The sequence below is a fragment of the Melampsora larici-populina genome (genome assembly GCF_000204055.1).
Source record: "Melampsora larici-populina 98AG31 unplaced genomic scaffold MELLAscaffold_47, whole genome shotgun sequence".
In the NCBI taxonomy this organism is placed as follows: Eukaryota; Fungi; Basidiomycota; class Pucciniomycetes; order Pucciniales; family Melampsoraceae; genus Melampsora; species Melampsora laricis-populina.
The window spans coordinates 669,850-697,371 of NW_006768811.1; the positions used below are offsets into that span (position 1 = coordinate 669,850).

Genomic DNA, 27,522 nt, shown 5'->3' on the forward strand with positions numbered 1-27,522 from the left:
TTCACTTCACTTCACCAAGCATCAACTCATCACACCACACCTCTGTACTTTATCACAACTCATCTCGCCATGCAAGGTTTCAATCGATACTTTCCACCTGACTTTGATCCAAAGAAGCATGATACACTTAACAACTATCATGGAAAACACGCATTGGGAGACCGAGCCAGAAAAATCGATCAAGGAATTCTAATTACTCGTTTTGAATTACCGTTTAACATTTGGTGTGGATCTTGCGAAGCTCATATTGGAATGGGAGTAAGGTGAACGCTCAATCTTCCCTCATATGAACTTTATTTCCAGACATTTACTCACCCTTGGCTATCTTTTGTTATATAGGTATAATGCAGAGAAGAAAAAAGTTGGAATGTATTATACTACTCCGATTTATAGCTTTCGTTGTAAATGTCATTTGTGTGGAAATTGTGAGTCAGAAGATTTATTGAAACCTTGTCGTAATTTGACGCCCAAACAAGTTTGAAGAAACTCAACACTGAACCAACACCATTTCATATTACATTTAGGGTTCGAGATCCGGACAGATCCACAAGTCAGTTCTTCGTCTACAGTGCAAATAGTTTGGAAGCCTTATTTTACCTATCCTGAAGAAATCTCAAAAATGTGACTTTTCAGAACACACGATACGTTGTCGAAAGTGGTGCGCGGCAAAAGAATGAAGACTGGGATCCAGCCGAAAACGGAGGAGTAGTCCTAGACGGTAAGTCTTGACGAATGATCTAGATCTCACTCCTATATGAGCAAAAAGGTTGATTTTGCGTTAGTATTGGTTTAGGAAAACCTCAGGCTGGACCTTCAGATCCGTTTGCACTAGTAGAGAAACAAACAACAGATAAAGAAGTTGCTTTAGCAACCAAAGATAGGCTTGAAGATCTTTATGAACTGAGTGAATCAAGGAATTCTGATCCATTCGGTACGTATCATTTCAAAACTTCCTCGAATGCTTTTAGTCCGATTCAAACTTATCATAAAATATTTGTTACCTTTTAATAGTCTTGAGTCAAAAACTAAGAAAATCATTTCGGAAAGAAAAGGCAGAACTGATAGCAAAATCAAGAAGTGATGATTCACTTCGTAATCGGTATTCCTTACCATCAAATCTCAGACTAGACGAACCAGATCAACCACTTTTGTTGGAAGAAGCTGAAAAAGCAAAGGTTCTGATTCGTGAAGGGCAAGCAAAGACAGCAGCAAAGCGACTCAGACTGGAAGCTGAAATAGGTCTTCCATTAAATAATAAACGAGCTCGAACCATTTCAACTCCATTGGCTAGTTTACAAGACCGATTGACTACCAACACTCGAAGAACTCTTGATCCTTTCTTATCTTCTTCGTCTTCTCGATCTATTGCGCCTTCTCGTCTTCGCTCTTCACTTGGTTCATCTCATGTCGTTGTCCGGCCTTCACTCTCAAAATCATCATCCAGTTCTATCCTCAAAGTGCCTACCCTTAAAAAAACCAAGCTTGAACAGAAGTGCAGTAAACCTATCAAGATGCTCACAGAGTACGATAGTGATTGAAAGCATCATGTCAATTTCTATCTGCTGTGCTTGCTCTTGGAGATATCTCATGTAAACCTTTTCAACAAACTCGTATTCCGCATATGCATTTATTCAGACAACTTTTCACCGCATACCCTTCTTGAATCATCTCAGCTATAAGGCCTTTCAAAATCTAATCCAAGCTGGCCCTTTATCATTCAAGATATATATGAATGCACTTTCAAAGGTTTCCCATCCCAGGCTCTAGATTGTATATATCATAGGTTTAAGTAAGCTCAAGAGTAAATAATCGTTGCAGACTTACTGTAAAGGTATATTACCATGTATCAAAGAGTATGTATAATCTACGGATCGTTTTTTCCTACAAAACTGCAATTGTCTCACACAAGTCTTGCTTTGAATGTGTACCTACAAAGGATTTGACAACTGTATGTTTCATCAGCCTTCCTTCTTGGATGAGCACTCACAATGTCTCACATGATTGAAAAGATTATCATAAGGTAAGAAGTAATGCTACAATAGTGCTTGTGAGCTCGAGATTGATAACATTGTTGAAGGTTGTGAGGATTGGAAAGGGGGGTAATTGTGGATTGTACATGAGCAGTCATTTTTTCATTTTTTGATTGATCCTTTCATTCTAGGAATATGGCAAATTTCATGGCAGTTTTTTTTGGAAAATACCAGTTACATGTAAATCAATCAATTTAAGACTGATTATGGCATGATGTTCCCTCATGATTTGCCTATAGTCCAAAAATAGTATTTTTTGTTCATGATTTTTTTCAAGCCTCAATAACTCAGTCAATTTACATGATGAAGGTTGATAGACTATATATTCTTGGTGGGGAAATATAGGAGCAGTTCTGTACAGTTTTATGAAGTCATATGACATCATCTCAATCTTGGTGGTATCCCAACCACTTCTCAACAAATTCTCAATAAATGGATGATATCCATTTGATATCCACTTCATAGCTTTCTTGTAACTTTTTAAGGTCAGTGGGATGCACTGGCCTGCCAGTGACTTGTGATTGCAGGCTGTGAGTGGGACACTTTGAACTCAGTCAAAGACAAGAGAACAACCAATTGTACCCTCAAGGTAGATCCAATAACCTGGACATGGGAAGACTGTAGGACTCAGGTGACAGAGGTTGCTGAGTGATTCCTGCCATTTGCTCACTGGGAAGAACAATGAATAGGTCTTGTGGGAGGATGTGTGAAATACAACCAAAAGATTCTTCAAACAGTCAATACCATTCAAGAAGACAGCTGGGTCATGTTTCATTCATTGGTCAACAACAATCAATCCAAGATAGCTGGGGTCTCCATTAGTATAACAATGGAAAGCCCTTGTGTTTCTGGGCCTTACAAAATTTAACAGATCTCCTTCATCATCTTATCATCATATTCAAAGAATCCTGTTTCTGGAACTATTCTCTTTCCAGCAAGAGAACATGACTCAGAGCTTGATAATACAACATAATACACCTGCACTTGCCAAACCTGGGCTTCCCAGAGGCCACTAGATATTGAGGTAAGGGAAGCTCAAGTCTGTTTGATATTCTTTCACTGATTGATTACATCTAGTCGCTTTTACTTCAAGGGCAACTACAGCAGCTTATAGACAATCTTCAAACCTTTCATGCAAAGCACAGTGCTGCGGGTGATGGTGCAGTATATCAAGATCTCACCAACTCTGTAAAGACGTTACAACTCACCAATATCCTTCTCACAATCTGGGCAAGATCAATTGTGAGTGTTATCACTGTTTTAAATTTATATCATCATCTCAATTTGCTTGTCATTCAATTCAAACAATTAGACCAAGGGGGATTTTGGTGCCAATAAGTTCACCCCTCCTAAAACCAAACTCTTTATGTGTGCAGTTAAGGGTGGTGAACTTCCACTAACTCAATTGGCCTCAATGAATCCAATAACAAGTACTTCAGCAGTAGCCACAGCCCCACCAATATCTGGAACATTTGATCTCAATGACTGTGGTGTTGTGACCCCCCCATTGGAACACTCCTTCAACTACACCAAAATTTTGCCCAAAACTCTGGCTCACCAAATTGTTCAAGACCTTGGTTACGAGACCTGGAGAGCTTTTGAAGCAAAGTTTATGAATGCGCAAACTTTCAAACATGATGGTTTAAAAGTTGGGACAGCACTGTAGGGAATAGTAGGATCTCTTTTTATTTTGGACAAAACATATATTTTTTAATCTCTTTGACAATAACAATTTTGTAAGTAAAAAAGTAACACATTTTTAAATAGAGAAAATAAAAGAGGAGGTTTGTACCTTTGACAATAACTACACTAGTGAGATTCAACTTTATAACACAAATTTTAAATCAAACAAATGTAACCGAAAGGAAAGTCTACATTTTTATGAAATGAATCAATTTAAGATTAGATAAAGAAACTTCAAAACATCTTAACAACTGAGAGATTGAAAAAGTTAGGAGATGTTTTATACCTCTTTTCCTTTTTGATTAAAGCTTGAGTTTGATTTAGATTTTAGCTTTTTGGTTGAAGATGTTTGTTGTGTAGTATTGAGTTTTATAGAACAAGTCAAGAGTTGACACAACTTGGTTAAACAATCAGAAGAAAGAACAATAGAGAGAAAACAATAACAAAGATGAAATGTTTTTTATGAGTATTCAGGGTTGATGATTTTATATATAAGATCAGAGAAACATATTGATGACATTGGTCAGCTCAGAGAAACATATCAATGACGTCAGTCAGCAAAGCGCATAGTTAGGGCAACACAGCATAGATCAACGCAAACAATAGAGTAAGGGCAACACAGCAAACACAACAGAACAACACAGTGCATGTAAAAAACAAAACACTATTTGTGATGTATTACTAATCATAACAAGCACATGTATTGATTTACAGACAACATTATCACTAGTCTAATCAAGGTGACTTCTTATTCAGAATGTGTACTATGCATTGTGCTCAACTTTCATTATAAAAAGTGTTAATACAAATAATACAAAAGACTCAATATCTGTGAAATACAAAGTTGAATGAATCTTTCATTTCACCGTGTGTCTTAAGTAAATGAATACCAATATCTTCACTGCAATAAATGAAATAATGTGAGATAAAGTTTAAAGATATCTGGATCCCTTATAAAGCTCTATCTTCAATTTGTGAATTCTACAGTGACAGAAAAATGATCTGGAGGTAGATCCGCTCTATCTCTCCTTACTGGGTCAAGTTATCTCAATATGACTCCTGGGAACAAATAACAAATGAAGTGATTTTTTATTACAGAAAAAAACTTCTCAATTGGATTCATAAAAGGGCTATATGCGGGTAGATAGACAAATAACATATTGATCAAAGCAGATGACTCCAGTATCAGGACCCATGTGGATTGGGAAGTTATCCATGACAAGAACCAACTTCTTCTGTGGCCATGGGTTCATCATGGGCATCTGACACAATTCAACAGTCAGCTCAGTCAATAAAAAACAAGTAAAACACCCACCAATTGTACTCAAAGAAACTCTTGAAAATTGTCTTACCAAGGCCCTCCTTTCATCACTTGTAAGGCCAAGCAACCATCAAGCAAAAGTGCAATATGATGGGTCCCCACCAAAGTTCTCTCCATTAGATCTGTTTGCTTGCCTATAGGAGCCCACCCCATCATACATATCTTGCCTATTTATAAAGTATACCCATTTCATCTACCACAAAAAAGGAAGAAATATTAGAATGAAACTCAGGAAGATAAAGTGACAGAACTCACCAAGAAAAATTAATCAATCAGCTTGTATCTCCAACACAAACTTGATGTAATTACCCAAATCAATTGGGATTTGGATTTATACTCCGTCAGACATTTTGAGTTAAGCCAAGCTGTTTCTTCATCTTGCACAAAATGGTTGGGGTGGAGACAGATGTTCTAGTTTCTTTCAAGAATTCTAAAGCCAACTCATCCTGATAAATTTTTGGATCAGTGTCAATTAGATGAGCTAGCACAGTGTGCTCATCAAGATCCATCAAGCAAGGAGCTCCAATGGCTTTGTAGGTGTCTGGGTGCCTAATAACTGCACCGGTTTCTTCTAATAAAGCCTTCCATCTTTGTAAGCTTGATGACAAGCAATATTAATTAAGCTGCCAAGATCCTGGATTTATTGATGTGTTTTGCCTCAAAGTGTCCATCAGACAGCCATGTACTTGTGGATGATAACATTGACCATTTCTGCCACATGCATCAATGGCCATTGTTGAGGTGGAAGAGCCGATGCCTTATGAATTGTTTTCTAAAGGACCAATTTGTGTGGTGATCATAAAATTGAGTGATCCAACTTGGCTTTGTAACAAGAAAAGGTTCTATTTACATACCTATTATTAAATTCAATTCCAGCCAAAACAAAATGGTTGGTTCTGTCACTGATTCAATCAACTTCTTTAAAACCTTGACCAAAAAAAGTAAGCAATGAATAATGATCATTTTTCTGAGGTCTTTCTTCTACAGAAATGTACAAGTTTGAGCTACAATAGTTGAATTCAAGACCCAAAAGGAGATCTCAACTCCATTAGACATTCCTACCCATCAACAAAAAAGTCAGATCAGATTCTATCCAATCCTAAAACCCCATCATAACTCTAGTGACCAAATTTCCAAGGGATCAATCATCATAGACAAGCCCTTAGGTATTTGGTGAAAGAGATCTTCTCTAGGCTTTCTATCCAAGGTAGGATTATACCCTAAGATATTCTTTTGGATCAAAACTCTTGAAAAGATTTTATCAAAGGTTTATGATCTGAGAAAATCTTGAATGAAAACCCTTTCAAGGTACGTAAATTCTACCCTTTTTGATATGACAACAAAACAATCTCATGACTGAAAACTGTTGTACATTTTTCTTCAATATATTATCTTCATATAGACTCTGTAAAAGTTTCAAATCAATCACAAGAAATCTCAACCCAAACCATTCCAAAACTCAACATATTTTCCTAAACATCACCATACCTATATCATCAACAACCACACACAAAAAGGACATTCCATAAACACTCAAAAGACACCCTTCAAAAGCCTAAAGGTATATTCCCAACAACAAGTAAAGTATCTCTTCTTCTTTTCAAGTATCTCTTCTTCTTTTCAAGTATCTCTTCTTCTTTTCAAAACAAGATCTTCTTATTCAATTGACCATATCTATTAATAAATCTTATTCCCAAACCATCATTCATAAACCAAACTTACCAAATCTCTTAATCTAAATCCTACCAAAAATACTTTTAAAGCTGTCTACAGTTGTGTGTGCATGTTGCTGACATGACATACAATATAACTTTTGGATTTGAATGTATACTGTCACTGATTAATTATGTGTTGGTATATATATACAAAATCAAAAATTTAATATCCTTGAAATTAATGGAATCCTCAACTTTTTAAACTTTTATTTGACTTTTTTTTTGATTTGAAATCGAATTATAAAACAAGAGGTATGATATTTAAACATTAACTAAATATAAAGATTTTCAAAATCAGATTCAATGTAAATAAGTAGATCAACCTTTTTTCTATCTACCTAAAAGATTTTAAATAGCTTCTTCAAGTTGTTCAATTTTCAATCAAAGCAAATCAAAGACCTAATTTGATTTTCTTCGAATAACAAAACTCCAAGCTTTCACCTTCTTTTCTGGTGTTTGACAAATTGAAGTTGGACATACAAGCTGCTCATTCCTCATGTGAACCCAACAAAGATCATCCTGAATAACAAAGAAGGTTAAAGACCACAAGTAAATCTTGTAAACCTTGAATCTATTGAAGAATTCCAGCTCAGAATCAACTGTCTCCAACTAATGCACCGACCCGGCCCCAACCCGATGAATCTGAGCTGGACCGGGGCCAACCTCCCCCTCAGACCGGGCCGACCCAGTCCGCTAGCCCCAGTGATGTGATATGCTCAAAAACCAAAAAAAACGTAAATATATGATAAATATATGATTTTTCGATTTTTCTTCTCTTCTGTAGCCTTTGCTGAAGCTATCCAGCAGCTATTCTACAACAAAGAGACAAAAAATTTGTTGTATATATATGATACTTGAAGAAATTAAGATGATTTTGGTAAAATTTGCCCCCTAACATATGGCCGGGCAGACCCGGCTTTACCCAGATCTTAGCCGAGACCCGTCCGACCCGGTCCCGGTCCCGGTACCAGATCGGGTTTTGCGGACCGGGTCGGTGCATTATCTCCAACTCATCATAAACTCTCTTCACAAAAGGCAAAAGCTCACAGAAAAACTGTCAAAAACATTTGATCAATGAATTAAAGAATCAAAGCTAAAAAAAATCAATCATGATTGTAACAAACGCCTGTCTTTAAAATGATTCTTTCTATTTCTTCAATCTTCACTTTTTTTTTTGGCAACACACTCTTTCTTCACTCTCATAACAAAAAAAAAGATAGATGAGAAGTAATAAACGGTGTAAGGTAAGAGATCAATAACAAGTGAAGGTTCTTTTTTTTGAGTTCGGGGGGGTGAGTGGGTGCAGGAGGGGCTCAAAGAGGTTAGAGAAGCGGAGCGGGTTGGTTTGAAGAGAGTGTGCAGAGATCGACATACAATGTAAGTAAGTAGGTAGAGAGTAGGAGCTAAGAACAACAAATGACTTTGTGAACATATGTGGAGAGAGGGAAAGATGAGAGCAGAGAGAGGGGTAACAACTATATATAGAATTCAAAGGTGAACAAAGGTAATTATTTCGGGTGGAATTCGTATTAAATCAAGCTAAACAGTAGCAGAAAGAAAAAGCAAGAGGTTAATGAGTCGGCTTCGAATGAGTTTGCGAATTGAGACACTTACATTTTGGGGCTTCTTTGAAAGCGAGGCACATCTCTTCACCCATAGCGCTGTGAACAGAACGTGAAATAAGTTTGATTGAATGTAAAATCGCGATCAAAGGTGACAAAGAAGACTTACGAGGTGATGGTGCAGTAGAGCTAATGGAAGAATGAAGCAAAGAAAAGAACAGAGAGGTCAATAAGATCACCGAATGAGATCCAGAAGAAGCCTTTTTGACATACGTCTTTTCCGGCATCGAATTGCTCTTGGAGATCTTTGCCAAGGTCACCTTCAGGAATCTTGACATCATCCTTGGCAGCTATTCGGTTGAAAAGATTCACCATCAACACAGAAACCGAGTCAATTCAAGAACCGAAGGCAAAGGTATCAAAAGATACATACCACCATCCATGTTGATCAAGTTCAAGAAACCATCCTCAATGTTAACGAGTTGGTATTCGTTACGGGTGACGTTAGGAACATCCATGTTGTGAGTCGAAGGAGAGATATCTTCCAACTTTTTGAAAGTGAAGATATCAATCGCAATGATATGAACCTTTGCGTGACCGTGCTTTCCAGTCTTGGAGGTAGACATATCGACAATCTAATGAAAAAAACAAAGGGTTTTAAAATGATGATTTTGATGTTTTGGATCGAGTGATTGACACTTACTTTGCATGGTCTACCTTTGATGACCACGTGACCGTTCTTACGTAAAGCAGAGCATTGCATTGGGAAGGTCAAAGAGGCACCTTTGGAAGTCAAGAGCGAGATCGGAGTTAGATTGGATTAAGAAATAAAGGATGGAAAAACGAAAAGAGAACTGACCGGCACCGGTAGCCTCAAAGGTTTGGTTGTGTTGCTCATCGTCAGACCTGAGATGACCAGAAGAAAGAAGATTAGAGTTTTTCAAATGGAAGAAGTGTTGGTTTGAATGAATGAAAAAGACTGACATGATGTTAATTGAAGATTGCTAGTGAAGGTCGAAAGTTGATTTCCTTTGAGATTTAATGAATCGAATCGATAAAGAAGACTGTGGATTGAAAAAATAAAATAAAAGTTTGAAGACCGTAAAAGTGAATCAGTCAGTATCGATGATTGAAGCGATTAAATCAAACCAAATCAAAAGAAATCAAAAGTTTAATAGAATTTAATAAAGAAACGGTAATCAAATCAACCCACCCAATCAATTCACGTACACCCACAAAGACACACACACACACACACACACACACAATCACAGCAAAGTTCAAAATCAAAAAACAGAAATGGTCAGAATCAGATGGATGTAGAAAGATTGGATTGGATTGGATTTGATGGAGAGAATCAGAATTTTTACTTTTAAAATTTGGTGGTTGAGAAGGAATCGGTTTTCAAAAAAAAAAAACTTTTAACTTTCTTCTTTCAACCCGATTCAAATATCCTTCATCGGACTTCAAATCTCAAAAACCACTCAATTGAAATAAAAAATAAAAAACTCATTGAAAAATTTCTAATATCTGTATTCATTTGGGACCTAACCCTACTTTAGATTCGAATTTCTGACTTAGTATGACACACTTTATAAACCCATGACAGTAACCCATAGATAGTTCCAAGATCATTGTTGAATACTTTCTGAACACTGTCACGACCTCAATCCATCAAACAATCAAACAATCATGACTCAATCCAACACCTCATTCAACACATCCTCAAACCAAAGCACCGAACCCGACGCATTTCCCGCAAGACTACTAGCCATCTCCACGCTCCAAATCATAGCCAACTCCACCCAATTCACCTCAATCAAATCTGTCTCACTTCAAACCTTTACACAAATCACTTCACGCTACTTACAACTCTTGGCCGAATCGGCTAGATCTCATGCAGATCATTCAGGTCGAAATCAAATTAATGCTTGGGATTTGGTGGGGGTTTTGGAAGAGATTGGGGGGAAGGGAGCTTTGGCTTCTTTACATAATTGGTGTCTTGATCAGTATTCTGATCAATCTTTTCGTGATACCGAGAGAAATCGTCAGGATTTAAATTTGGGTTCGGATGTTAATTTGTTACATGATGAACCATTGAAACTTGCTACGATATCAAAAAAATTAAATAGTAAGAAACTTTTTTTGGTCGATTTTAACTTTTGGACGCGTTTGTTTTACATTACATTAACTGATTCTGTTTTTCTTTTCTTTATAGTTAATCATAGTGACTCAATTGATTTAAATCCGATTACTTCTTTATCTTTCTTACCGCTAACTGATTCAGAAGTAGCTGAATTAGATAAAGCAGGTGAAACTGATTTAGAAGAGAATTTAGATACACCTAGTCCTGCTGCTTCTAGTTCTTCGGGTGGTTCATCAGAAGAAGATTCAGATTTAGAATTACCATCTCTTAAACCGATTGAAGAACCTACTATAACCATCGAACCTCAACCATCCACCTCGACCAACACCAGTTCCACCACTGTGACGGAAAACTTGATCGAACGTTGGAGATCAGTTGATGATATCCCTTCTTTTGTTCCAGCTTATTTTCCTCCTTTACCTGGTTTAGAAAAAATCATCAATCAAGTTTCAATAGAAGTAGAAGAACCTAATCTGATTGATGAACCTATTGTGGTGGAAGTGGAAGTGGAAGAAGCTGAAATAGGATTCGAATCGACTTTAACACCTAAACAAGATCCTTACACCACTTCAATCCCATATACGAAATCACAATTATTCGAACAATATGGAACTCAAGCTTTTCCAAGACTACCATCTTCTTCAACAATTTCTTTAACATTACCATCACCACCTCAAAAGAAGAAAATCAAACTTGATAGTACTTTGGAATGTTTTCAAGAAACTTATTCGTTTTGTTTAGAAGAAAATCGGAGTGAGAATCCTACCTTAAAAGCTAATCCAAATCGACTTAAGTATTTAAATTCGATTCAAACCAATGAAATCAATACTAGTTTGTTTACCAATATCCCGATTAAATCGATTCGAAGTAATCGATGGTCAGCCGGATGGATCCCACATCCTCCTGTTCCTTTACCAGATCATCCTCAAGGCTTTCCAGAACTCAGACCGTTTGGTCATACACCTTTACCAACACCTTTGACTATGTCGGTGCCGATTGAGTTTCCATCACCTAACTTATTGATTCATCCTTCTCAGAGTAGGATCCCTTCGTTGATTCCTACGATCTTTAAGAGTTTGGATTCTGAAATGATTAAGGATCAAGAAGGTGGAACTTATCAGAATGAGACCTTTACGATCTTGAATAGGTTAACGAGATTAGGTCCGCCTTGTGAATTAGGTCAGTCTGGTGAACCTACTACTTATAGAATCAAAGCGGATGATCCTACAACTACAACGACAACGACTACAACGAATGAAGGACCAAAGTATATGGAATGGGGATTTCATTGGCCTTCTAATCATGGACATGAAGCTTTTAAATCTAAAGAAACTAATCCACAAGCAGTACCAGAAGAAGAAGAAGAAAAGTTTGTCAATGCTTCCTTTCCGGTCATGCCTAAGACTTCAGTGGAAAAAGCTAGGATTTTAGAATTACAAGAAAGAGAAAGGGAAATCAATCAAATGAAAGTGGATCAAGTACAAGTACAAGTTGAAGGTAATCATCATCATCGTTCTGGAAATGTTGGTGGTGGTGGTTGATTTGTGGAAATCTTTGGTTTTGGGAGGGGACGGGGTTTTTTTTTGGTAGATTGTTGGTTTTTGTCAGTTTTTTCCTTTGTTTGTAGTTTTTATTCTTGGTTTTTTTTTGCTTTGGTTTTAAGTGAATTTTGTGGGAGAGATCTTTGGGACGAAATATGATTTTGAAGATCAAGAGATTGAATTGAATTGTAAAAAGAAATATTTTAATTGTAAGCTATGTATTAGAATTTGGGGAGTATATATAGGTTTACGTAGATGGTGTTGTAATGGTATTTTTTATCATTGTCAGATCGTTGGAGTCACTGAGCCACCGAGCCACTGAGACTTTTAGGTAGTACATACATTGAGGCTGTCATGGTAGGTAATATTTTAGTTGTCGCGATCAAAGACCTTTTTACATTCTAGGTAGAAAGATGTACTCCACCAACAGCTTTGGAGCAACGAGACTTTTAGATGGTAACTTGAGGCTGACAGACTGTGCATCTCATCATTCAAAAGCATCTACATTCTAGCTAAGATATAAAAATACATGTACTCTACCAACCGTTTTAGAGGTGTTTGGAAGTTCCTTCTCACTCCTCTACACACTGATTGTAGAGACTCTCGAGGACTTTCAGAGAAGATGCTACTGAACTCTTCCTTGGTTTAGTCTTTAAATACTCTTAATTTCCTTCGACCAAGTGGTCGAATGATGATTTATTTACAACAACAACCTAACATGATGAAACACTTTGTTTCCTTGGATTTCATCTTATCGTCATGATAGGCTTCATAAACCTTACATCAAATTCAGGTTTGTAATTGCTGACAGGCGCTGGTATGGCACTTGTCTGTTACGAGAAGTGCGTGGAGCTGCGAGAACTGAGAACCAGTTGAGAACTAGTGCGCAGGTTTGAAGTTGAACATGCTCGTAACGTTTGGCGATGCTGAGCTCACGTCATGAGCCAGTGATCGCTATCGTGGGTGACATTCATGATATGTTTGGGTTCAGGCATTTTTCACTCAACGACCTCTCATAACTTTGAGTCTCATCAGTTTTGAAGGGTCTTGAACGCGTTCCTATCATTCACAGCATCACTCAGAAATAGAATATGAATAGATAAAGAGTGTCTAGCGAAGGCTGTCTCAATGCTTGCATATTAAACAACCATTCAATATGTACATACATCACAGTAAAATTAGAACGGGTGATCCACGACGTTTGTGCATTACTCCACAGAAGAAAATCAAATATTTTCAAAGGAATGATTGTATAACTAATTCAGATATGGTCTTAGCTCATGATCTCAAAGATGTAGAGCTCTTCGAGAATGTTTACCACTGGTACTAGCTTTAGTTTCATCTTTCGGATCTGTTACAAGTCCTTTGAATTCTTCAGTTGGAGGATGAGAGGCAAGACCAGCTTCGTGAACAAGTTCGTTTTCAAGAGCTATTGAGCAAATGCAAATAAAAAGTTATGAGTTATTTTTTCTCAGACGTTTCAAAAGTCAGGAAAAAGGTCAGAGGGAAATGCTACGTACGATAATGTTCTGAGATTAAAAGTTCTTTCATCCCATTCACTAATGCCTTATCATTTTCGCTCAATGGTTTTTCGTCTTCTGGTTTCATTGCTTGTGAAGAAGAACTTGCCTCAGAAGTAGATGAAGCTGTAAGATGAAATTCTTCTTCTGATTCTTGACTATCATGTTCTAGCCTTTGATTGTTAATTAAAATCCTTTCAAGATCTTCTCTTAAAGAATTTATAGAATCAGCTGAAGCTTTGTTGAGTGCAATGAACCTTTTCATTAAAACATGAACTTGAGAATTTTTGGCTTCGAGTGTGTTTCTTAATCCGATCAATACATCTGCTTTAAATAAACCTGGATTTGTAAGATCTCGTTGGAAGATTGATTCTAATTCAGCTGCTAGCTCTGGATCGTTAGCAATAGACTTATCAAGTCGACTGATCATCACTACTCTTTCTCCGAAACTAATGGTAGGATCATTGATTGTTTGAAGTAATTCTTTTACCACTGTTGATTTTTGACCTTTTGGTACATTCCATCCTTGTGTTGGTCTCCAAAGTTTGACTCGTTTTGCTTCCTCTATCAACAAGGCCAAAATCAAAATTAAAATTGATAAGTTTAGGTATATATGTGTGTGTTCGAAAGGAATCATGTAGAGTGCTTACTTTGAAGTTGATTTTTCATTTCATGAACACTCTTTAGATGAGAATCAACCAAAGTTTCACTCTCGATTAATCTTTCAATCTTTTCTCTAAATTCTTGAACTTCGAAATCATTTTCATGATTTAAATTTAAATATCTTTCTTTTACATTTGAAAACATACGTCCAGATGCTTTGATTTTTTTATTAAGCTTTCTCCAATGTAAATTAGCTGGCGAAGGTTCTCCTGGGATTTCTTGTCTTTCAGGTGCTAATGCTGAACTTGTGGAAGCTTCCTCAGTTTTTAAGTTTTTGACTAGTGTGGTTAAATCTTGCCACTGTACGCTTGCTTCATTTTTGAAAAGTTCTGCTGATGTGACCTCATGATGTGATGCTTTGTAATGAGATGGGAAAGGTTTTGAATGGGATTAAAAGAGGTATGAAGATAGGTGTCAGTCTCCCAAGTCAGTTGATAAACTTAGACTGCAAGGTAAAAGCAACTTACGAGGAGTAATCGCTGCCAAGCGAGATTGGATTTCCTCGAGCGCTTGAGCTCTAGCAGCATTGTGGTTCAAAGGTTTTCTAGCCAAGTATATCTCAATCGCATCTCTAAGATCACTTATCGCATTTAAATTAGTTGAATCTAAATCAAAAAACTTTCTAATGATGATTTGATAAGGCGATTTTAATCCATAGATCTCTTCAATGCTTGAGATTCCATCATCCCTAAATTTAGCTGTAGTAGCAATGTTCCATAGCGTTTGAGCTTCCCAAACTTCAGAACCTCTTGTGGGATCTTCCGAGTGTTTTACAAAGATAGATTCTAATCCTGGCTTTCGTCTTAAGATGTCCATTAGATGAGCATAAGCGGCAGTTTTCTCTTTATGAGTTAATTCAGGTTCTTTGAGATGATCTAAAGTTTGAATGATGATTGATTCATAGGGTTTGACGAGTGTTTCTGATGATTTGACAGCTGATTCCTCTGGGTGATGTGAAGAGACGAGACTCATCTCGTCATGTGGGTTTACATGACTTGAAGATGCACCGCGACCTGCTTCAGCAGAGGCGTCAGATGGTTTCCATCCGCCTATAGGAGACCAAGTTTTGAATGAAGAAGCGAGTACAGGTTCTGCGTGTTTTTTAAAAAAGATTAGCAAGCTTATCGCGCTGTCAGATAAGGGAGACCAGAGGTGAGAAGAAAAACTTACCAGGTCCACCTCTTACTATCAATGGTGCTGAGTCAATACCACGCCACATATTGATCAATGGATCATCTGGTATAGATTCTATAAATGCTTGACAAAAATAGATTAAATTATAAAAATTAAGTGTAAGGAACACATTTTTGGATGAGTTCCTAATCAACATTTTTTCTCCTGTATAATGTTTATATTGAACGAATGTGATGAAAAGAATGAAAGACTACTGCGGTGTTTTTTTTGATTAAATATTTATCGCATACGGGGTATATATGTTATGTTAAATTATTAAAGAGAGACTGATGAATGAGTGATTACTGGGGTAGGGGGAGGACATATACAAAGAAGCTCAGCATTTATGGAATACAACGACAAGTGAGATATGAAGCTTGAACGGCACTGAGCCTGAGGCCATCGGTTCGGCCAATACTCGGATCAAAACCTACCTACCCCTTGAATGTTTGATTCATAGTGGTGCAAGGTATATGGGCCAGAACTGCCCACTCGCACCTAATTAATTTAAGCAACGTGCTGGGATGAAACCTGGTACGATCTGATATGGTGGTACGATCTAAGTTGGTCTTCAACATGCCTGAAAGATGAACAAGGATGAACACTTGCAACCAATAGATCCCAAAATAATTACGCCATCTTGAAACACTCGTTAGCAAAACTACATTACATGCGGAAAGAGATATTAGTCAACGCAATTGATATTTATTCTGTCGCACAACGAAACATCAAGCTTGATACTTATCACCAAAAGCTATTGGCGCTATGATTCACCATGCCGAAGTTGAAACGCTTTCAAAAAAGTCGATACAAAGGGAACATACACACAGACTGGAGTCCAAAACCTCGCAAACGTCACACGCGTCGTCGGGACCGAGGTCTTCCCCGTCGGAAGACTGCTTCGGAGGTGGTACATCTTGCCGTCGCCCTTCGTGAATATGCACGGTATACGTCTACTTTCTAAATTCTATGAAGTACCTGCAGTGGCCCCATAGGCTCCTAACTCTGCTGATTTGCATAATCAGGAAGCACTCTAGAAAATGACTTTCTAGGATATTGTTTTCTCCCGTATAGGTTGCTTCCTTCGTGGACTCGTATTGCAACTCTTCTCTATAGCAAGATCTTGCAAGATGCTATCAATTCACCTTATTGGCTCTATATCTGGGGCCTGGTCTCATGAACCTCATGACACTCACTTTGTATGTAGTGAAAAAGGTCAGCTAGACGTAAGCCAATTATGACATCACTTGGGCTTCAACATATACATTACGCGTGTTCCGCAGGGCTTTGTTAGGCTAAAGTGAAGCTACACATGGCAAATGTGCCTCAAGGAAATGATTTGGGTAACTATTCATCATCTCTCTCAGGATTTTTGTTGGGAACTCAAACGAGTTTCTACATTCGCTATATGCTCTTCAAAGGAATTCAAAGATACAAAGAAATTAAAGAAATCCTAGCTCATAATCTCAAAGGTGAAGAGCTCTTCGAGAAAGAAGTGGAGCTCCGATATTTGCGCTAGCTTCATTCTCATCCTTGCTTGGTTCAAACTTCTTTAGAATTGACTGTTTAAGAAGGTCTGTATACTTTCCAATGAAATTATCAGAAGTAAGACCAGCTTGATTTGCAAGTTCTTTTTCGAGAGCTATTTGTAATCAATCAAAAAAACATCAAGTTAGAATTTACGAAATTTGTTCAAGAAATCACAAAAGCTGAGAGATACGTACGATAATGTTCTGAGATCAATAATTTTTTCATTTTGTGTACTAAAATCTTATCATCAATACTCAATAGTTTTTGATCAGCTAGATTAGTTTTTTGTGAAGAAGAACTACTTGCTTCTGAAGTAATCAGGTGTTCAAAATCCATGTCATCTGAATCCACTTCATTACCACGTTTGAGTTTTTCGTCATCAATCAAGACTCTTTCAAGGTCTTCTCGTAAAGAGTTTATAGAATCTGCACTACCTTTGTTCAGAGCGATAAACCTCCTAAGTAAGATATTTATACGAGTATCTTGAGTTTCATGTGGATTCTGTAATTCTCGAATCAGTATTCCCTTGAGTGAAGTTGTAAGATAACCTTGATTTCCCTTCTGTTTAGAGGCTGAGTTGAATTCTTTCACTAGCTCTGGGTTTTGATCAACAAAACTTGAAAGTTGCTTGTAAATCATTCCTCTTTCACCGAAACTGATAGTAGGGTCATTGATTCTATGAAGTGCTTCTTCTATCACAGTCGATTGTTGACCCTTTGGTAGATCCTGCCAACCTTGTGTTGGTTCCCAAGCTTTCACTCGTTCAATTTCCTCTGTGATAAATAAATCAAATTCCAACACCAGAATTGATAAGCTAATATTGTTCGAAAGGGGTCAGTTAAAAATTAATCCTAATTACCTAAAAGTTGATTTCTCATCTTATGAACAAGTTCTAGATGGGATTCTATGAAGACTTTACTTTCAAGTAGTCTTTCCATTTGTTCTCTAAACTCTTGAACCTCTAAATGATTTGCACGATTTAAATTTGAGAACCTTTGTTTTACTAATCCAAACATGCCTTCCGAAGTTTTGACTTTTTTTCTAAGTAATGCCCATTGTGATTCAACGTTCACATACTGTTCTCTTAATTCTTTTCTTTTACTTGATTCTAATGCTGCTTCTTTAGAATTTTTTTCATGGTTTAAAGTTTTTGCTAGTTTAACGAGATCAAGCCGTTTTTGTTCAATCTCTTCATGATCGGGAGTGTCTTTTGGTGAGGTGTCATGGTGCGGTACTTGAATCTCATCTGCCAAAGAAATTCGAATGCGATTAAAGAGGTATAAGTACACGCGTTAGTCAGTCTCTTGATTCAATTGTTCATTTTGGATCACAAATGAAACCGACTTACGAGAAGTACTATATTTCAAGCGAGAGGCAATCTCATTGAGCGCTTGAGCTTTAGGATGTTCGCCGCTCAAAGGTATTCTTGCCAAGTATCTATCAATTGCAGCTCTAAGATCACTTACAGCATTTAAATTATTTACATCTAAATCAAAAAACTTTCTGATTATGATTTGATAAGGTGATTTTAATCCATAAACCTCTTCTATGCTTTTGATTTCATCATAGTTAGATTTAGCTGTAGTAGCAATGTTCCATAGCGTTTGAGCTTCCCAAACTTCATCACTTCTAGTGGGATCTGTAGCGTGTTTTATAAAGATAGATTTTACCTCTGGGTCTGCTCTCAAGATTTCCATGAGATGAGCATAAGCTGCAGCTTTTTCTTTATGAGTTAATTTGGGTTCCTTTAGATGATCTAGAGTTTGAATAATAATTGATTCATAGGGGTTGACGGTCGTTGCTGATGATTGGATAGCGGATTCCTCTGGGCGATGTGAGGAAATGAGACTCATCTCGTGATCATGTGAGTTCACATGGCTTGATGATGCACCGAGATCAGCTTCAGCAGAGGCATCAGCAGGTATCCATCCACCGACAGGAGACCAAGTTTTGAATGAAGAAGCGAGTACAGGTTCTACGTTGTGCAAAAAGGATCAGCAAGCTTATCGCGCACCCGTAAGAAAACACAGATGTGAGGATTTTTGAAATCAAGACTTACCAGGACCACTGCTTACAATCATTGGTGCTGAATCAATTCCATGCCACATATTTATTAATGGATCATCTGGTATAGAGTTTATAAATGCTGAACAAAAATTGATCAAGTTATAAAAATTGAGTACAAAGAACACATCTTTGGCTGAATTCCTTATTAACATTCTTTTTCCTCTGATGTTTTTTAACGAATGTGATTGAAAATGAGAGTCCTACTGTGGTACAACTTTTATTATTGCTTTATTTTTTTGATCAAGTATATATCTCATATAGGGTATAGATTAATAATTTATCAATGAGAGACTGGCGATGGAGAGCTTGGAGAGCCGGTAGGGTGGCCGGGGAGGAGATATATACGCACATCTTTCATCGAGTGCAAAGACAACTAGACTTGACTAGGCCCCCACGAGCGCGTTCGCCGCGCCCTAGAAGAAAACGGCTGTGATATGACGCTTAAACGGCACTGAGTCCATCGACACTCTTCTCATCGGCTCAAACTTGAAATGAGATGTACGTGTACCCCTGAATGTTTGATCCAAAGTGGTGCAAAGTGTATGTGCCAGAATAGCTCACGCGTATTCAATGTAATCTACGCAATGTGTCGTGGTGAAACTTGATGCGGTCTGGTGAAGTGATGCGAGCCAAGTTGGTCTCAAGTATGCCAGAAATATGAAGACTTACAACAAATAGATCCAAAAATAATGAGTTCATCTCGTAACACTTGTTAGTAAAACTTCATCTTACACGTGGAAAGAGATGCTAGTGATATGATCATTAATAATTCCGTCGGAAGATGAAACAGCTTGATACTCTCACCAAACGCTATGGGCTCTATGATCTACCATGCCGAGGTTGAGGCACTTTGATAAGTTTGATACAAGGAGATGCATGTGTTCATTATCAATTATCAGAGCTGTAACAAAACAAAAAATGAATGCATGGATGATGAAGATGACGAAAGAAAACTCAATGAAAATCCAACATAAACAAGGATGACTAGCTTAGCTATGTATAATGATAATGACGATAACAAACAAATACGGAGAACCAACATAACAAACATCCCTCCCAGCGTTGAGCCATACGCTGTTTGTTCAAAGGACAGAAACAAAAACTTCTCCATAAACAATCCTCTCGTTTTCGTTTGTGAGCTGAGAAGGAGAAGAAAGAAGGAAAGCCTACATAGATGAAAAGCATAATTCAAAGGAAGCATATGGTACCATAAAAAATCTTAGACATCATAAAGAAAATCACATAAAAAAACCCCGCACAATCCAGGAGTCTCAAGAAAACACATAACTAAGTCCTTTTTCGAACAAAAATTAATTAAAAAAGAGAAAATTCAGGAAGCCTAGAAAAAATTTAGGCATGATCATCATTACACCAAACAAAAAAAAGAGTTCATAAAAGAAAAAATTGATCCAAAAATCGAATAACTAAACAAACCAAATCGAACAATCATATGAAAAAAGAAGAAAAAATCGTGTGTAATCAATCGATCAATCAAAATTCATGCCAAGAAAAAAAGTCGTGTATCAATTATAACCAAAGCCCTATGAAATCTTCCTTAATCTTTTTCAAGTAAGGAAAGTTTTAATTGAATGAACCTTCAGATGTGACTAAATGATCAGGTTCAGTTTCTTCAAAAGCTAATCTAGATCTAAAATGTGTCGAAAGTCCACTGCGATCATTTGTCATATCAATTAAAGGAGAAGAATCAGAACCAGGAAAGAGTGTTTCATGTACTCCATTTGCAGCTGTACTGATTCCATTATTATTATTATTGTTTGAATTATTTGAGTTAGAATTATTAGAATTTCCAACTTGATCATAATAAGTTGATTGGTTTACTTGAGGAACAGTGTATAAAACTCTATCATGTTCATCCAATTGCAGTGGATCTGACATTGATGATCTTGATGAATGAAATGATGAAACTGATGATTCTGCATCTGCTAAATTCATGATTCCTTGTCCACATCCAAATGCGCTAGGAAAAGTCTGTGAAGCTATATCGAAATCTGGTAACCAATCAGATGATGATGGATCTGATAAATGACCTGGAGGATAATAACATCCTTCAATTGTTGTTCCAGCTTGATTCGGTGGATCTGGTAGGAGTGAAAGATCTGGTGAAGAGTAATTTGGAGCCTCACGTAGATAAGGTGAACCCGAACTTGATGTCATATCTGGTGGAGCTGGGAAATCGAATTGATCCATTGGATGATATCCATTGCCTGAGAATTGACTTGAAGTAGGAGATACTAGATTATGAGCGTCTACTAGATGAAGATTAGAGAATTGAGATAGATCCATGGAGCTTTGTGTTCTATGCAGTGGTCGAAAGACAGATCCAGTGATCGAATTCGAAAGTCCTAAAGCAACCTCGTCTCCTTCAGCTGAGTTCGGTACTGAATCTCCTACCACAGAACTCGTACAAGCTTGATCAAGTGTGAGTTTTGGTCTGGGTGTAGTATCATTCGGTCTTGGTGTAAGATTCGGTCTAGGTGTAGTATTGTTAGTTAGATGATTGGGAATTGCACCGATTATCATTTGTCTATCACCTATAGCGTATTGAGAATCATAAAGTTGTCCAGCACCATAAATCATTTCACGAAAATCTGAAAACGCATTGGCCCCATGGGCCTTTAAAAAATCCAGTGAAGGAAATTCATAACGAGTATCTGGTCTCATTTGAGAATAACTCCTATTAGGATAAATCGATAATCCAGGCACATCCATTGCTTCGAATGTACCATGTGGACCGGTTGTACTGCTTCCTTCATTTGGTAAGTATGAGAACACATCTGAGGCTGATGCCTTCCGTGAGCGTGATTTATAACCTGCAGCAGCACTACTGAAAGTATTGATTCTAATGTCAGTCTCATATTTTGAACTCAATCAATCGATCTTTAGACTTACTATAAATCTGGAAAAGCATTTCTAAACCTATCACGAAGATCTGTTGCTTTACGTGAAGAAAGAATTGGATCACGTTGTATAGAACTCCAAGCAGTACCAAACTATCCAACACCAAAAAAATCAGTCAAACGTATCTCAGAAGAAAGACAAACTTCAAAAAAATCAATCTTACCTTTGCGTAACCCTTTTTAAGAGCTTCATCTTCTTCAAAAGTAAATTGTTTTCTTTCTTTTCTACCTGCACCTTCACTAAAAAGTGATTTACCTTGTGAATCTAAAGATCTAACTCTAGTTGAAATATGAGTCTTTGCATTCGGATAATGTTTTCGATATGCATCTGGAAAATATGTTCTGAATTATGATAAGGAAGAAAACATCGTCAACATTTTTAGGTTATCTTGAAAATCTTTGATATGTTGTTTTGTTTTAGAACACACTTACCTAAATCGATCTTTTAAATCTCCAGGTGAACGATTAGCTAGTAATGGATCATTATCTCTGATAGCTTTCCATTGTCCAATAGCAAACTAAATACCATCCAGAAATAGCACAAATCAGTCAGTCAGTCCAATGAAAGTCTCATCGTTTAAAAAAATGACATTGAAAAACTCTTACAGTATTACAACCTCTAACTAATGCTTCAGTTTCTTCTTTAGTCCATTTGTTCCTTTGACCAATCCCTTTTCTTTTCTTCTCTTTAACTGCTTTCTCTTTGAATTCTTTTTGATTTTGATGATTTTGATTTGGTTCAAATTCATCTTGAGAAGAAATCGATGCAACATCTGAATCACCACCTCTCAATCTAGATGACATACAAGGTGCAACTCTACGAGTTGAATTATTTACAATACTTGGTATTGAAATCGTATGATCATCTAAATACACTGGACTTGTTGCTTCTCTTTTTAATGATGGTCTTGAAAGTTTTTTTCGAATATGGTCAATCGTTCCTAATGTACTACTTGTAAAAGTTTTGTTCGTATCCGGGTTCGTTGTAGTTTCGAAAGAAGTAGATTGATGTGAGTATTTTAGATTTGATGGGTTGGGTGGAATATAACTCGGACTGATCGGCGGTGTCCATCGATGATTAGGTGTGGTGTTACTTCTTGGTCTTCGAGTAGTTTGAGATGAAGGTAAATGATGAAATGATTTTGAAGAAGGGTGTGGTAAGGTAGGCGGAGGTGGAGGTGGACCAGGATGAGTTAAAGGACAATTGCCTCCAGTTGATTCCATGGGAAAGTTTCCCTTTTATACAACTCCGAAGAAAATAAACCAGATCAACCGCTTCGAAGATGAATTGCCCTTTTCTTTTTCACTAATGCCTTTACGTCCGATCACGCACACAAACACTTGGAAAAAAACTCCCCGCGCGCGCCTTAGGGATCACAGATGTCAAAGGTTGCTTTTAGTAAGAGTTTTCGGAATCAGGGCAGGCAGAAGAAACAAAAAAACAGTTGAGGTTTGTGATAGCAGAAGGAGGTCGAGAGGGAGAGAGATATGTAGATAGGCGAGAGGGAAGAAGAGAGAGTGTGTGTGGGGGAGTAAAGCAGGTGAAAGGGTTGAGTTGCGCTGCGGAAGTAAAAGGAAGGATATATAATTTAAATATATCTGAAGTGAATTTAAGTGTCAAGCTCTAGACTTTGACAAGTCAAAAATCTGAGCGCGTCTTTAAAGCGTGAGTGTAGTATATATGATATATATATCTCTATATCTATATGAGTGAAGGGAAGGATGATGAGTTTTAAAATCAAAAAAGTGGAGAAGAGACAAGTACAGAGGATAAGGATGATAATAGGTTATATGATGAAGTTCTAGGAAGTAGAATATAGTTTGTTAAGGAGGCCGAAGGTCTTACTAAAAGATACTTTGATATTTTTGTTGTTTGCAGATGGATGTATGGATGGGAACTTGAACTCAAAGGAGCAACTCAGCAAGTATGCATAATGGTTCTCTACTTGCTTCCTCCTATTTTTTCGACATTTACAATTGATCAGCCTAAGAAGCTTTTGATTAAAATTCTTTACAAGCTCAATAACTGAAGCTTTCGGTGCATAGTTACAACAGACTTATGAAAGTATAAGAATCACTTAGCCCGATCACCAAATAAAAGCTCTGAGACCAACACTTTCCCCGCGTTCAACAACATAATAAGCTTGATAAATTCTGTTTTCTGTCTGTTTTATACTACTTAAGCTGTTTTCTTTGGAATACATATTTTTTATTTTCATACAGAACAGAAATTCCGAATGTTTGCCATCATTCAAGCTCACAAAGGAAGTTCAAGAAGCTTTGAGCACCGCTCTTGAGCTTTGAAGGCTTGAAAAAAACCAAGGGCTGAAAGAAACACTCGGTGTGTGATTTGTGTATACAAATCATCAATACAGCTCGGAAACATATCCGAATGCATTTGAATTTAAATTCCAGTTGAATTTATGCAATTCAATCATCTCAAACTTTCTCCGCCGAGAGTCAGTTGAGGAGGGGGGGCGTTGAGTGAAGTGACGAACTTGAAAGAGTCCCGAAGTTAAGGATGGTGATGCTTATGAAGGGGCGGCAATTTTAAAATGTGATCGAGCGTTCAAATGATGATTTGTTATAGTTACTCTAAAGTATTCGAATTGCACAATACTTTCTTTAAATGTATCTATACAAAATCAACACACGATATATAATTCCTCTCTTTGTGTTTGTTTGTTTGTTTGTTTGGTTGTCTGCCCATGATATTAAAATAAATAAATATATTAAACAACGAGATATTGTAACAAGTTCGGATATCTTCGGAAACAAGTTTAAGCATGTCTTATATAAATTTGTTTGTTCAAGATGGCTGTGAATCGGTGTGGGATCGGTGACCACTTACAGATATCAAACCCCCGAATGTTCATCAATTTGTACATACAAGTCGAACTTGAAGCACTCTCTTCAACGTCTAGTCTTTGTGTCAGTTATAGAACAGCATCCTAACGTTCAGCATCCAACGCCTAAACTTCTTTGTTGTCTAAGTCCAGTTGGACCTTTCCATTTCTCACGATCCTGTAGTACAGTTTGTAAGAGCTGATGACAATCAATCTGACTACCTAGTCGACTGCACAACAAGAACGCTCCACTGAGTTTTCGGTTTAGACTGTAAGTCTCTATCGGAGGTGGAGTGAGTCGTTCTCGAATCATTAGTGGTACCTCTGCTCTTACTCGATCCGTCACTGTTTGAGTTGCAAAGTCATATGGTCCTGCCTTAGCTCGGAAGGGTTCACCTAATGCACTCAGCGACCTGAAATGAGCATCCTGCATCTCCTACAAAACATAGTTCACAATTTGTGTCAGTACCCCATAGCTAAGCAAGGTTTTCCTTGATCGTGGCTTAGCATTACCGTGTTGTGGGATAATCGAGGCTGTGTAGCCAAGAGGATCTTTTAAGCTTGACTTACTTTAGATTCATGACCAGTAAAATAACCAATCTTTTCTGACCAAACAACACAATCTTCTCGGTTATCGTTAACACCAGATTGAAGTAATTTTATGTATTCTTCTACAAATCGTTCTGAATATTCTCTAGTAGCGCCAAAGTCGATTAACTCAATCTAAAGAAAAAGTGATCGGATCAGCTTTGTTAACTTATGAAAGGTGACATCATGGCTTTCAAAGTAGATCAGAGCTACAGTTTGTTTGGTAAGATATACTGACCTGTTTCGATTCTTCGTTCCATAAAAAGTTGGTCCAATTCGGATCCGTCTGCATCAACCTGAATTGGAATATCTCTCGTAAACATAACTGTAATATATCGCGTCCAATCTATCAGAGTGATAAGAAACAAGAAAAAAACATGATCATCAGGATCAAATTCACTGCCAAGGATGAACCTCATCATCTGAACGCCTCAGCAACACCATATGCACCTGATCGCGTAAATGCTGAGGCCATTGAGCAGCCCTCGTAAGCGGTGTTCCACGCATCATTTCCATAGACAACACCATCCCGGTGCTAAGTTGATCAATAACTCTAGGAACTTTAAACCTAGAATCATCCTCTAAAAACCTTGACATCATTCCCATACACCAAGCCTCTCTACGATAATCACATTCATCTTTTAACTCTTGACCCAATACTTTAAGAGTATTAGAAAGAAATAAACCTTTTGGTAGGATTGCAGAAGAAGATGCTAAGATTGATAAATATGATAAATCTGAATGAATTGATTCAAATACTCCTGGAAATTGAACTTTGATGGCTAATTCGATTGGTTGTTTTGTTATTGGATCTATGGCTTGAGCTGAATGTACTTGTCCTATTGAAGCTGCTGCCAAGGGTTTATCTGAGAATTTTAGGAAGCGATGGCGCCAATCTGTTCCTAGCTCTTGTTTCATCACTTGCTACTCAAATAGTGTATTTCTCATCAGTCATTAAATATCAATTTGGCATCTTTGAAATGTCGTGAAAATTGTTTCTGTAGAGGTCACACACCTCAGTTTGCCATAATGGCATATAATCAGCCGTGTTTTGCACTTTAACAAAGATTTCTTCAATCTGAGGAGGAAGAATTTTGGCATCTGAAAGTATTTTTTTACAGAAGATGAAGTGGATCGTCAAAAACTGAGTTTTTCAAAAGTTTTGAAGGCCTGTTCAGGAATTGAAACCCAAAACTAACCTTGGATACTCATAAATTGACCCAACTTTAAAGCAGCACCTCGCATTTTAGTAAGTTTATCCACTAATCGTCTAACATTTGCTTCGGATAATAAGAGTGAGTTTTGGGAGTCTCCACATGATGATCCCATACCACTTGTCCGTCGCAAGGCCTCGGATGCGGTTCCCCAGCTCAATCCTGCAGCTAAGCCTGAAACAAAAAATGAGTTTCAATCAGTTTGATCTGTAAAAGCCGTCGATTTTTTTTATGAGAAATGAGTGCACGATCTAACCTCCATAATGAAATAATCTACCCAATCGCGAAGAAGGGACCCGCGAAGAACGTAAGGTTTTAGGCCGGTCCTAATAAGGACATGAAAACACAACATTGTATTTCAGTTGTTTAGACCAAATTTCGAAACACTTGATCTAAAACAGGGAAATCAGGTCACTTCTTCGCCTATTGGATTAATCACAGATTCTGGAAGGGTTTTGGCCGTTGTTGCGGAGGATTTTACTGACGGGTTTGCATCGGTTGATAGCTTTAAGGAATTTGGGCTTGAATTGGGTTTACATGTAGTATTATCGCCTGAAACCTCATTATTTTTGCGATGTGATGGAATAGAGCTATAGAAATGACAGCATTGCGTTGGGTGGCGGATATTCAGGAGACCGTCTGGGCTGAGAAGACTCCGCGAATTACTTAAATTGGTATAAGTTGGCTGGAAGAACCGGAGAAAATAAGTCAATTTTCTTGAAAAAAAGATGATGATATCCTCTTGATCCGATTGAAATATTCTGAATACGGAACTCAACCAAGGCTGCCACCACAAGCTGGGGGTGATTTTGTGAATATCCGGATATGAGACGCGACCTTGCCGGCAAGACCTTTGGCAACCGGTCGTTAGGAAGAAGCGCAAGTGGTGGTGGTGTAAGCAATTTCGAAACGAGTCCCTTTGAAGGCCTTTGATTGAGTAAGAACAATCATGACGCTCACGGTAAAGTATCGATTCATGTTGAGGATAGGAGAAATGCAGAAACC

At 37.5% G+C, this 27,522-nt stretch overlaps 7 protein-coding genes across 7 annotated transcripts; 2 read left to right on the forward strand and 5 right to left on the reverse strand.

The window, feature by feature from the left end:
• Window positions 1-69: 69 nt before the first annotated feature.
• On the forward strand, window positions 70-1,133 carry MELLADRAFT_27155 (uncharacterized protein; the record flags this gene model as incomplete). The annotated part of the gene is made up of 6 exons (XM_007414973.1): window positions 70-263; window positions 340-425; window positions 525-550; window positions 634-722; window positions 783-931; window positions 1,012-1,133. Coding segments are annotated over 6 exons (666 nt in total), but the record flags the coding sequence as incomplete, so codon positions are not given.
• Window positions 1,134-8,001: 6,868 nt separating this feature from the next.
• MELLADRAFT_91962 (uncharacterized protein) lies at window positions 8,002-9,074 on the reverse strand (the record flags this gene model as incomplete). Its single annotated transcript, XM_007415003.1, has 7 exons — window positions 8,002-8,061; window positions 8,124-8,224; window positions 8,364-8,410; window positions 8,481-8,500; window positions 8,585-8,661; window positions 8,745-8,946; window positions 9,015-9,074. The coding sequence occupies 7 exons, from the start codon at window positions 9,072-9,074 to the stop codon at window positions 8,002-8,004; spliced, it is 567 nt and encodes a 188-aa protein (XP_007415065.1).
• A 929-nt stretch (window positions 9,075-10,003) lies between these two features.
• Window positions 10,004-12,320, forward strand: MELLADRAFT_110805 (uncharacterized protein; the record flags this gene model as incomplete). Its single annotated transcript, XM_007414974.1, has 4 exons — window positions 10,004-10,442; window positions 10,530-11,993; window positions 12,121-12,207; window positions 12,244-12,320. The coding sequence occupies 4 exons, from the start codon at window positions 10,004-10,006 to the stop codon at window positions 12,318-12,320; spliced, it is 2,067 nt and encodes a 688-aa protein (XP_007415036.1).
• A 964-nt stretch (window positions 12,321-13,284) lies between these two features.
• MELLADRAFT_91964 (uncharacterized protein) lies at window positions 13,285-15,511 on the reverse strand (the record flags this gene model as incomplete). Its single annotated transcript, XM_007415002.1, has 5 exons — window positions 13,285-13,427; window positions 13,519-14,082; window positions 14,169-14,537; window positions 14,649-15,272; window positions 15,352-15,511. The coding sequence occupies 5 exons, from the start codon at window positions 15,509-15,511 to the stop codon at window positions 13,285-13,287; spliced, it is 1,860 nt and encodes a 619-aa protein (XP_007415064.1).
• Window positions 15,512-16,820: 1,309 nt separating this feature from the next.
• Window positions 16,821-19,103, reverse strand: MELLADRAFT_110807 (uncharacterized protein; the record flags this gene model as incomplete). Its single annotated transcript, XM_007415001.1, has 5 exons — window positions 16,821-16,996; window positions 17,079-17,657; window positions 17,804-18,130; window positions 18,233-18,859; window positions 18,944-19,103. The coding sequence occupies 5 exons, from the start codon at window positions 19,101-19,103 to the stop codon at window positions 16,821-16,823; spliced, it is 1,869 nt and encodes a 622-aa protein (XP_007415063.1).
• Window positions 19,104-20,532: 1,429 nt separating this feature from the next.
• MELLADRAFT_91966 (uncharacterized protein) lies at window positions 20,533-23,093 on the reverse strand (the record flags this gene model as incomplete). The annotated part of the gene is made up of 5 exons (XM_007415000.1): window positions 20,533-21,796; window positions 21,862-21,962; window positions 22,034-22,211; window positions 22,302-22,387; window positions 22,476-23,093. The coding sequence occupies 5 exons, from the start codon at window positions 23,091-23,093 to the stop codon at window positions 20,533-20,535; spliced, it is 2,247 nt and encodes a 748-aa protein (XP_007415062.1).
• Window positions 23,094-24,585: 1,492 nt separating this feature from the next.
• On the reverse strand, window positions 24,586-27,495 carry MELLADRAFT_117744 (uncharacterized protein; the record flags this gene model as incomplete). The annotated part of the gene is made up of 8 exons (XM_007414999.1): window positions 24,586-25,151; window positions 25,286-25,438; window positions 25,542-25,649; window positions 25,754-26,227; window positions 26,319-26,404; window positions 26,503-26,691; window positions 26,774-26,843; window positions 27,478-27,495. 8 exons carry the CDS (start codon window positions 27,493-27,495, stop codon window positions 24,828-24,830), a joined length of 1,422 nt encoding a protein of 473 aa, XP_007415061.1.
• Window positions 27,496-27,522: the final 27 nt, after the last annotated feature.